We start from the raw sequence: 11,320 nt of genomic DNA, 5'->3' as shown, positions 1-11,320 counted from the left end.
TACTGAAAAAACAAAAAAAAAAACACAAAAAATAAATTATTATTTTTTTTTTATAAAAAAAACAAACCCACAAATCAAACCTCAATGATGGTTTGGTTTTTTAAAAAAAACAAAAAAAAAAAAAAAAACAAAGGTGGGTGGTTTGATTGCCCCGCAAAAAAGGGTGTTTTTGGGGGCGGTTTTTACATGATTTTCGGGTATGGCAACCTAGCGGGAATGGAGTTCACGAAATGAGCAAAATTTTCCTGCAAAGCGAGCGAAGGCCGAGTTTATGAAGACCATGCGAACTTTGCGTAAAAATTATTTTGGTAAAGCACAAATTGCATTTAGATTCTTTATTCGATGACCCGTGTTACACTAAGAGATGTAAGTATGGCGTTATTTCAGATTAGGGTTTTGATATAAATATATTGAGGGGTATAATTCGAAGCGTCGAGGGCTCCTGAAGAAAAATTTATTTTATTTTATATGATACTAATCATGCATAACTGAGGTTCTGAATCAAAGAATGCCATGGGACATTTTACATTCAAAGCACAATTGAACTATTAAAATACATGCAGCACTCCTCCAACAAAGCTCTTTTTATACAATTGGCCCAGTGTTTGTTGACGGCCGACTTCGCTAGGACGCCTTGGCCTGGAGGGATTCGAACTTTGCCCTCTCCTCAGATTTGGTGTGACAATATTGGTGCTACCTATAAGAAGGTTTCAATTGCTTTCAAGAAGCACCAAACCTATTGAGATCGATTCATTTTGTTGGCATTGGTCTACTCAAATCCTTTATCCCAGTCCCAGCATACCAGATTTGACACCAATTTGAATAACTGAATTCTGAATCAAAGAATGCAATGGGACATTTTACATTCAAAGCACAATTGAACTATTAAATGACTCAGTGCAGATACTCCTCCACTACAACTCAGTTGTTCTATAAGTACATATGCTCACTTTAATAAAACATATTAGATATTCTTTCTATCATGAACCTTTATGCCATGTGTGCAAACCAGCAAGGAGGATGAAGAGGCTGCAACAAAAAGTAAAAAAATGCTTCATCTGTTGCAGCCAAAACTGTATCAGTAGATACAAGATGAAGTCATCAATCTGTGAGTTTAATTCAGGAACCCCTTCAGACATTGTTATCTATGCTTGTAATGTTCTGGGATTTCGACTGCTTAACCGGCCGTCCTTGTTCATCATATCGGTCAAGATTTTCACATGGATCAGGGAAGATGGTTCCAATCACCCGTCCTTGAACAAAAGCACATTGAAAGACATCCTTCGTCTTCTTTGTTATTCCCACTGACATGTCCTGAAACGTAATGTTTCTAACAGGTATCTCTTCACTGCCTTGGATTTGAACTGGGACTCGAACTCCTTGGCCACGAACACCAGTAAAGCTTATATCCTCAAGGAGTGGGAGGGCCGAGTGATTGTAACTCTCATCAGGGTGCTGATTATAGTTGGTCATAATAACAATCCCCACCCGGGTATTGTCAAAGGTCAAGTTCCTGTAGTGTATCTGTCGAACATATCCCCCTCTCCCAGGGGCGGTCTTGATCCGAACTGCTCGTCTTGAGCTCCATACATGAAGATTCTCCACTGTTATGTTTGAGACTCCCCCAGACATCTCACTGCCGATTGATACTCCCGCACTGGCCAACAGTGCAATAAAGCAGACCTTTGTTACACGTCAAATGCAAAAAAGGACTTGAATGAAGAAAGCCAAATATGTAAAGAGACACACCTAAGGACAAGACACGACAATGTTCAACTAACAAACTGGGCCCAACATGCGTCCAGGTGTGTTTTCAACTAATGGTAAAGGCACATCAACTTTAAAGGCATGGCACTGATGAGCATGACACAGTGGAGACCCATGCTGGCTCTGGACTTAGACTGGACCCATTTATGGTAAGTAAACACAAGTAGGACTTGTAAAGAGGAGCATGAACCATTCTCTTCTTAAAAAACATATGCAAAGGGAGAACACTGCTGATAATATTTATGGTTATTGTATGCGCACACACTATTATAGCATATTCTACGCATAAATTGTACCATAGACATGAATGGATGAAAATTGTGGCAGGCCAAACATGATGTCCAATTTTGGCCTTGCCTGAACCCCAAGGGGTTGACTCAGTTGGCAAAGAACAATATCAAATAATAGGTCAAGTGTTCAAATCTCCTTAAGGCCAAGGCTTCTTCTCAATACATAAATTACCCCCTCCCCCATATATAGAAGCTTTTGGCCTTGCCTGATGACTTCAAGCCCTCAATGGCATTGGTTTCATACTACTGGTCTGGAGGCCATAGGTAGCAGGAGGGAACTGCCGGGCATGTGGGGTGGGGGGGGGGTTCAGGGTACTAGGGCAAGGCAAAATAGTCCTTCCATGAAATATCACAGCTGTTGCAACATATAACAGGCATGAACCACTATATTCGCACATATTTGTGCATCTGACGAGCGGGAAAACATAACAAGCAATAACTCACCTCACCATAGAGCGAACAGTAAGGTTTCGGATGAGAATGTTGGTGGAAGGTCGACCATAAGAAATTCCAAATTGATCCCAGCCACTCTTTATTGCAATTCCATCATCTCCTACGCTGATGTAACAATCCTCTATTACCATATTCTCACATGAATCTGCAGAGAACAAACCCTAGTCTGAATTCCAATCTCAGAATACCAATAAAAAGAATAATCCATGTCACTTAAAATTGTGAATATCCCATACCAATGAACTATCTTAGCACCAAGGATATAAAGAGAAACAATTTAAGCCAAAAGCTAAATGAGGACTTTTCTCTAACAAAGAGAAGTATATGACAATCATGGGTCCACCATTCTCCCAGAATCTGAAACAGCAGGATCCATTTCTACTTATTGAACAGAAAGTTCGACTGACTGCTAGGTATTTTAAAGATGAAGCACTCACATAATTCCTATTCCATCTGTTTGACTGGTTGGTAAACATTTAAGGATGGGACACATATAATCTCCATTCCAACTGTCATCAACCTGCTTTGAGATTTTTAGGCAATCGTGATTAAACTCAGTATCATATGGTTAACAACCCCTGGTGGTTCACCATAAATTCTTCCATCACAAAATGACCAATGAACAAGATAGTAGAAACAGTAGGATGGCACACTTACCAGGATCAATTCCATCAGTGTTTGGAGCTCCTAATACAGGAGCTAAAATGGTTACATTCGTGATAGTTACATTCTTGCAGTCATAGGGATGGAGGGTCCAGAAAGGAGAATTGCGTAAAGTGATATTAGAAATCCAGATGTTACTTGACCACATGATCTGCACAAGTGGGCCCCTGGTATGGTTGAGAAGTTTCTGCTGATGCTTCACCCACCATGATTTACCTTGTCCGTCTATGGTGCCATTATGCCCTGCTTTGTATAGAATGAAAAGCTATTAGTTATGCTATCAACACCACCAAACCTCCCTCCCCTTTCCCACAAAATAAGAGAGGGAAAAAAGAGTTTGAATCACTTCAGAAATGACAGATACAACTTCTGTTTCCTACAAGGTTTTGATAATGGAACATATGGCTCATCAGCAACCCATACAGATGTGTGATTAATAACGAAGAAAATAATCCAAAGAAAGCTGAATCATCCAAAAATCCAATCGCTATGACTTTGAAGCTCAGTCCATCCAAGAGAAATCGGCCAATAAATGTATATCTATGGGGCACAAGTAGACATTTGGATTAAATTCATCCAACTGCCTAAGCAGCTTGACATCTTGTTCATTTTTTCAGGATGTAGATCAGTCAGATACAGATCTTAGATTCTATTTATAACTCTGGCAGACCTAGGATTTGAATAGGCTTTTGTTTATAGATGGTGAAACTTTACCTGGTTGGTATACTTAAATCTGCTACACAGACTTAAAAGGATACTGAAAGTCTGAAACATATGCAGCACTTAAAATGACTACAGTTGAATTTTGACAATGTTTCAATAGAGCATAATGTTGCAGAGGACTAGACAAGGGGGATAACAATGAATTTGACTCTATAATGACATAAGCAGCTTCCAGAATAATAAAGTAGCTCTTTCTCTTAGCCTTTCTAACCAGTAATCCCTTCTTCTCAAACCCCGATACAAATAAAAATTTTGGCCACTCCTGGGCCAAGTCATTCACCATTTCCTACCCAGTTAAAAACTTATCTCAAATCTTCCAATTGGGAAACTCAGATAAGAAATGCCCCTACCCACACCTAGAGAGAGAGAGAGAGAGAGAGAGAGAGAGAGAGCTTGGACAGATAGCCGTATTTTCCTGTACAAGGAAAAACTCAGCTGTACCATCCAGATAAGCATCAGAGAATTAAAACGCTGACACGAATTCATGTGAAAAAACCTTTCTGAAAGATCCACCAACTTAAAAAGGCAATATCTAATTGATCATACCATGAGTAGCTGACTTGGCTCAAGAACCATTTGGCTCATATGGCTGGAACTTTTATTAAGCTTGGCTGTAGAAAACAATTTTGGAACATGCAGGAATATATTCACTCAGTAACTTTCTGAGTTGGTGGATTAGAATGGAGACACTACCCCATGAAAACTCGTGTCAATTATTGAATGGAAAAAAATTAAAAAAAAAAAATGTCTAACCAGTTATAATGACATCCTTGAGATTTTGACCATGGATCAGACTCCCATATCGTGCTCCAGGATGCTCTCTCCCATATCCATAAGAGGGCAAAGGAGGCATCAGTGGCCAATACTTTTCATCCTGTTAAATGATATGTTAGTATGATTCAATAATAATATGTAAAATGGTAACCCTAATCATTCTTAACAGCTTAGTAACACTACTGTAAGGTACATAACAAGAAGTAATATAGCAGACAGAAGAAATTGAATGAACTTCATTGTTCAATAATATAGGTCCCAAGACCTACCTCAAATTGAAGACAAAGGCCTAGAAGAAACCCTAGACTTGCTGCCCAGCAACATAAGAAGCCAATCCATACAACCAGCAGAACCTTAGTAAGTCATTTTTTTTGGGTGGAAATACCTTAGTTAGTACAAAAGATATGTCATACATAATCCATAATGGGCTTTTAATTTCTGTTTAAGTCAGTCTAAAGTTAAGTCAGGTCTATTTAGAGTGATACACATTATTTAATTACATAATGCATATTACTAGAGTTTGTTTTGAACTCAGTTTGGTATTAGAAATTAGAATACAACCAGGAATTAGAAACAACAGTTTGTAAGGCTCACAGTTCAGATTATTAATAAAATTAGCTATTGCAGCCTATTTGTTTGTTGTTCTGAGAGAAGATCATGCCCCAGATGTGGTAAGGTCGCTCCACATGGTCAAGGAAAATGGTCTCTAAGTGACTTAAAGTTGAGAATCCTCTATGGCTATGCATTTAGCATACATGCAGTTCTGTCCACCACCACCTCAACTCACCACAAGGCTTTTCTTTCAATTTTTTGGTAAGCCAGCAACCCTCCATTCTTCCTTCCATCCTTTCATCTTCTATCTTGAGACCTCTCCATACCCATAGCCTAAATGCATAAAACCCTAACCCTAAGTTCAGAATTATAAGGGACTTAAACCAGCGGCCATCCATCAAGAATTCCTAATCTAGGAGCCCTCAACCCTACCTTCACCCCCTGTTTTGACCCAAACAGAATCCCTAATCATTCTTAACAGCTCATTCATCTAGATCTTAGATTGTTGGCCCTCATTCAATTGAGGCTACATCATTACATTAATGTTTATTCAAATAACAAAACTTTCTAAAGAAACAGTTGGACCTATAGGCTACCCTTGAAAATTATTGAGACAATTATCATTAGATGCTCAACTTGGAAGCAAAAGCATCAGCATTTAGGACCTTAAAGGAGACCAAGACCTAAATATTCCTCCTATCTGAGAATCCCTCACAGTAGCATTGGGTATCAACCATTGCAAAGAGTTGATCACTCACTGGATATGCCTGGGGTGCCTTGACCGAAGTGCAGAAGGAGATAAATATATTACATGATCTCACACCTCTAATGAGGAGAAGTGACAACAATCTAAATCTTGGTATTGCATATTGGATTGGATACCACTGATCCCAACTGGGATCAGCCAACTTTTGCCAGAATATTGATGGCATAGGCGTAATCAGTGCTAGCACTTGATACCTTGGATAGTCATCCCTACTCATACTAAAGCAGATAGGCAAAGCTGGTTTGCCCCCAGAGATCCACCAAATTGTCTTCCCAGCTTTAAAGCATAAAATCTCAGTTGATTCCACTATATAGCAAATGCAAACACTTCCTTGAAGGTTGAAATCCTATCTGGCAAGATTAATTAAGTAAATTAGAAGAAAAAAAATGCATGTCCAAAATCTCATACAAAATTATCCTATTTTAGCAGAGAATGGGAAAATAGAAATACTAGGCAACCCAAAAAGCCACCATGTGAAAAAGCATGAAGTATACAAAGAGAAAATCATAATGGTAGACTAGTACCTTGATACAAAAGAAAGAATATTTATCCAAACTTCATCTCCAGAACCGATGTTATCGTGTTACAAAGAATAGAAAGCTGAATCAGTAATAAAGTTGTGCAAAGGCAAATATTTCTTGAATCAAACAAGGAATCCTCCAGCAACCATTTTTAACACCACATGTTAAGACTAAGCACACAGTGATAATCATTACCTTTGCATTTTAAACCACTTAAGATTCAAGAGATTCCAACCACTGATAATATTTCGAATACAATGATACTACATATCCATCCATAGGATCAAATTTAATAAATATAAAAGGTTATATTTACTAAGCCAAACCAAAAAATCTTTGATCCTGAATCCAAGGGAAGGAGAGTCACTAGCCAAAATCTATTAACAAGTAGTTTGAAACTATGAAGATATTCGAATCTGATAACCATAAGATCAGCAAAATTTTCATGATTAACTTAACACAACCAAGTCACTGTATCTAGCTGTGTATTAAAAGAAAAAGACTAGACTACAGGGAAGTAAGAGGAATGAATCCACCATTAGATTCTTAAATAATTTCATCTCTGCATCAAGAACAATAGATTGATAGTAAATTTACAAGTCTTGAATAAGGAAAAACTATCTAGTATCTACCTACCTCAATCCCGAGTATAACAGCATCCTCAGCAAGAAAAAGAGTCATGTGACTGGTAAGATTAAAAGGTGCCGTAAGCCAACGCCCAGCGGGCACATTAAGCTGTCCACCTCCTCTCTTCTCCACCTTAGAAATAGCGGCAATAGCACTCTCAAATGCGTTGGTATTTAATGTTACGCCATCGCCAACACCGCCAAAATCAGTCAAATTGAACACAAATGTACGTTGAGTTGGAATGGAGTTAACTGGTACTTTCTGGAAAAAGGGAAAATCATAAACGATGTTCCGCTGCCATATTAAAACAGAAACAAATCCAACGATCCAGAGAACAGAGAAAAGTCTCTTGCGTGAAGATAGAAATGGAGGAACACATCGCTTGAAGTCGGGTATTTGGAAGTGACACCTCCCAAATGATAAGGTATCTCCCATTATCAGATTAACGAGTCTGTTCAAAACAAACTGTGGAATTTCTATTCGAAGAAATCAACGGTTTCACCTCAGAGACTGAATTAAACCCCAAAATTTTGAATCGCAAAATTAATCTGGAGGAAGAAACTAAAAGTTTTAGAAGGTGAGGAGACTTGTCAAAATCAAGAGAGTTTGGTAATGAAGTAAATTGAAAGGTAAGGTTCAGCTTGCATTCGCCAAAACTAACGAAACCAGGCTAGAACTTTTCTACCTCGGTTCAGGTTCATGGGAGATGCAACTGTGACGAAACTGCCGTAGTTATGGCGGCATCCATGAGGAACAGATAAGGACGATCTGTTCTACTGGCGCCATGAATCTGCGTTCGGAAAACGACCATACCAACATCAACTATAAAATTTTTCTGTTGACGCGAACTTTAGAGTTTCTTTATTTGAAAAGTATAATTTGAAGTTGAAAGTCAAACATTCCATCGAGCAGGTAAGAGGTCGGACAGAGAGAGATAGCTCAACGAACCAGAATTACCCGGTCTCTGAGACCTACCTTAGATGATACCAGAGCTGCTCGAAGTCCACTGCAAGATAAAACAAAATTGCACAATTTCGATCAATCTACTGCAGTGAGAAAATTTTATTTTTGCTGTTTACCTCTCAGTAGCTGGAGAAGTTGAATACTTAAGTAATTGAGGTGTCTCAGTCACCGATGTGGCACGATTTGATTGGACATTTGGGGATAATACCTGCATCACTACTTCCTGTCCTTAAATCTTTCTTGTTCAATTAGAGCTCTGCAGCGGTGGGAGATTGAGAAGCTCACCATGGCATTGCCTATCGCGTCTTCTTCGTTGTCGAAGCTCCCTCCTGCTTCAGCTCCAAGGTTAGTTTGGATTTCTTCTATTTTCTTTCCAAATTTAGGTATCTTCGAAGTTGGAATTCGTAATCGTAATCTGATTCGTTAATGTAAATGCTGTTTGGAGAAATTAATAGGGAAACATCTCAAAACACCTTATCAGGCAGCTTCACACTTAAATGTAAATCATTAAGAAGCGGCGCGGTTAATGCAACTAAAGGAGTATCCAGTATTTGTAAGCCTCTTCCTCCCGATAGACCTCTCTGGTTCCCAGGTAGTTCGCCTCCTCCGTGGCTCGATGGAAGGTGCGTTTTTTTTTTCCTTCTGTATTATCTCTCTTTGTTTTTACATACTTCGGAATCGAAATTAGTGACATTTCTTCTTCTCTGCAACTCTCCAGTCTCCCAGGAGACTTTGGTTTCGATCCTCTCGGACTAGGTAAGCTTTTCTTGCGAGTTACAATGTAAAAACACTTAGATAAACTCTGAATCGAACTGAAATTTTGGTTTAAATCCATCGTAGGATCTGATCCGGAGCTTCTCCAGTGGTTTGCTCAAGCTGAGTTAATGCATTCCAGATGGGCAATGCTGGCCGTTGCCGGAATCTTGATCCCTGAGTGGCTGGAGAAGTTAGGGTTCATAGAAAACTTCTCGTGGTATGATGCTGGTGCGCGGGAATACTTTGCGGACCCGGTGACCTTGTTTGTGGTTCAATTGGTTTTGATGGGTTGGGCCGAGGGAAGAAGATGGGCCGATCTAATCAAGCCTGGTTGTGTGGATATTGAGCCCAAGTTTCCAAACAGGAAGAACCCAAAACCGGATGTTGGGTACCCAGGTGGGTTGTGGTTCGACCCGATTATGTGGGGTAGGGGTTCTCCAGAGCCCGTTATGGTTTTGAGGACTAAAGAAATCAAGAATGGTCGTCTAGCCATGCTGGCTTTCGTGGGCTTTTGCTTTCAGGCTATTTATACAGGAGAAGGCCCAATTGAAAACTTGATGGCCCACATTGCAGATCCGGGACACTGCAACATTTTCTCGGTAAGTTTTTCTTCGGTAGCACTTTTTATACATAGAGAAATTAGAGTCCGGATCATCTCCCCTGACGCCCTGACGGGGAGTTCCCTTCAACTGTTGACCACAAATTACAGGAGGCCTCATAGAGTTGTGGGCCCCACATAAATTGTAGTTGTAATGTCGTCAGAGGAGGAGCACAGAGTGTTCCCTGTCAGGGGTCAGGGGAGATGATCCACACTCGAAAAATGGGAATGGAAATATTACATATGCCTACGATAAGGGTTGAACCTACGACTTTTCCACTAACCCTCCATTGACCTTGGTAAAATTTCCTTTTTATACCATTTTGTTATTTTCCGTTATTTAACACTTGCCTTGTGACCAAACGGGGTTTCACAATTCTTTCTAGTTTCTTTCATGAAGATGATTACTAAAAACTTATTTGTGTTTGCAGGCATTCACTTCACGGTAACATGTTAATTGGAGAAGGGGAAGAAGAGGCCTGAAATGACTTGTTAATTGGGTTATTTCTATGTCCTTTAAATTGTTCATTACTTGGTATATATAAAGGGATAAAATCAAAATTGATAAATAAAATGATGAATTTTCACATGATCCTCCAGCATGCATCTTATGCTTCTTTAAGGGCATGTTTGGTTACATGAGTATGGAGATTTCAAATCTATGGAGTCATAATTTACAAAATTAACTGTTTGGTGTAGAATGAAATCTGTGAATTCATCTTAAAAAACTATTTGGTCGACATGATTTTTGTGAATACACAAATATTTAGTGCTTTTATAGTAGGCGTTAAATCTCTGAATTTCACCCAATACCCATTGATAAAGGAGAAATAAACTAGCTCGCCTTACCAAGTCAAGGTCGGTTATACAGCGTAAAGGGATAACAAAGTGAATCCTAGTAAATTGAGACCGAAGACAAGTTGGGACTCAATAACTCATAGAGTAGACTCAATCGTCGGTCAAGTATGTTTTGTTCAAAACGAACTCATACGTGACGTATTGAGTGGACACAATGACTGGGCGGATCACACCAAACTAGGGTTTGAGTCTCCTCGAACCGTCGGGAAAATCTATAAAAGGAAGGGCGGTTAGAACTATCCTATTCATATCATTATTGTTCATTCTTTCCTTAGTCGGCTCCTACCCGATGGGTGAAATCTCCACGGTCGGCTCATTCACGTTTTTAGTGTAAAACCCATAAATCTACAGATTCACGTTTTTAGTGTAAAAAGATGAATCTCTAGATTTCATGAATCTAGGAATTTTTGGAATTTTTACAACCAAATGGGTATAAATCTCGCATTCATGAATCTAGAGATTTGGAATCTATGGATTCATGTAACCAAATAGGCCATAAATTAATTTTATTTTATTTATGAATAAATATATGGCTTTGGCTTGGTTAATAAACATGGTTTGTACTATATCATTAATCGAATTATATTGAATTTCGTCTTAATTTTCTTATATGAAATAGCGAACACGACCATTCAGCAATATTCCATGTATTTGGCTATCAGACTTGTATTTTTCTTTGGCTTTTTGCTTTATCATGTGAATAAATTTTTTTTTTTGAAAAACAAAATCTTTGTTAATTAAGATAACAGATACATAAGATAGTAGGGTCTATTACATATGACTTGTTAAAGTCTATAGAGGACTGAAATGTTAAATACATGAGCCATTGGTGGAGTATGGTATCACAAAAACTATTAAGGTTTGCATCCTTAATGTGAGTTACTATATTTATCAAAATTGGGACATGAGATATCGGCCATTTGCTGTGATTAAGTGGCATGAGTAGATCACGAACTTCTTTGTTATTGCACCATATATCTTGTATTTGAATATTGTGGTGCAATGCTTG

At 38.7% G+C, this 11,320-nt stretch overlaps 2 protein-coding genes across 3 annotated transcripts; one reads left to right on the top strand and one right to left on the bottom strand.

Moving 5' to 3' along the window:
* Positions 1 to 984: 984 nt before the first annotated feature.
* Positions 985 to 8,099, bottom strand: LOC149011979 (putative polygalacturonase). Of its 2 annotated transcripts, XM_089161321.1 has the most exons (6): positions 7,822 to 8,099; positions 7,146 to 7,684; positions 4,650 to 4,770; positions 3,168 to 3,419; positions 2,502 to 2,655; positions 985 to 1,657 (listed from the first exon to the last, which is right to left on the bottom strand). In XM_089161321.1, exons 2-6 carry the CDS (start codon positions 7,569 to 7,571, stop codon positions 1,132 to 1,134), a joined length of 1,479 nt encoding a protein of 492 aa, XP_089017447.1. In that variant the 5' UTR covers positions 7,572 to 7,684; positions 7,822 to 8,099; the 3' UTR covers positions 985 to 1,131. The 2 variants fall into 2 exon arrangements, with proteins under 2 accessions (XP_089017447.1, XP_089017448.1); XM_089161322.1 differs by having other exon boundaries at positions 3,168 to 3,416; positions 7,146 to 8,099.
* A 262-nt stretch (positions 8,100 to 8,361) lies between these two features.
* Positions 8,362 to 10,204, top strand: LHCA6 (PSI type II chlorophyll a/b-binding protein (Lhca2*1)). The gene is made up of 5 exons (XM_089161323.1): positions 8,362 to 8,444; positions 8,555 to 8,722; positions 8,818 to 8,855; positions 8,940 to 9,454; positions 9,885 to 10,204. Exons 1-5 carry the CDS (start codon positions 8,386 to 8,388, stop codon positions 9,900 to 9,902), a joined length of 798 nt encoding a protein of 265 aa, XP_089017449.1. The 5' UTR covers positions 8,362 to 8,385; the 3' UTR covers positions 9,903 to 10,204.
* The last annotated feature ends 1,116 nt before the right edge of the window (positions 10,205 to 11,320 follow it).

Source organism: Hakea prostrata, chromosome 7 (genome assembly GCF_041222555.1).
Source record: "Hakea prostrata isolate BN-2017 chromosome 7, UWA_Hpros_2, whole genome shotgun sequence".
NCBI lineage: Eukaryota > Viridiplantae > Streptophyta > Magnoliopsida > Proteales > Proteaceae > Hakea > Hakea prostrata.
Note: the sequence above shows the minus strand (reverse complement) of the source record. Positions and strands in the feature narration are given on the sequence as shown.

Excerpts from the sequence above, each read along its gene's own strand:
- LOC149011979 (XM_089161321.1), bottom strand. The coding sequence starts at position 7,571 with ATGGGAGATACCTTATCATTTGGGAGGTGTCACTTCCAAATACCCGAC. Across the intron at positions 3,420-4,649 it reads CAAGGATGTCATTATAACTG|CAGGGCATAATGGCACCATA; the intron begins GTTAGACATTTT and ends TTCTATACAAAG. Across the intron at positions 1,658-2,501 it reads ACTGTTCGCTCTATGGTGAG|TGCGGGAGTATCAATCGGCA; the intron begins GTGAGTTATTGC and ends ACTGTTGGCCAG.
- LHCA6 (XM_089161323.1), top strand. The coding sequence starts at position 8,386 with ATGGCATTGCCTATCGCGTCTTCTTCGTTGTCGAAGCTCCCTCCTGCT. Across the intron at positions 8,445-8,554 it reads CCTCCTGCTTCAGCTCCAAG|GGAAACATCTCAAAACACCT; the intron begins GTTAGTTTGGAT and ends AGAAATTAATAG. Across the intron at positions 8,723-8,817 it reads CCTCCGTGGCTCGATGGAAG|TCTCCCAGGAGACTTTGGTT; the intron begins GTGCGTTTTTTT and ends GCAACTCTCCAG.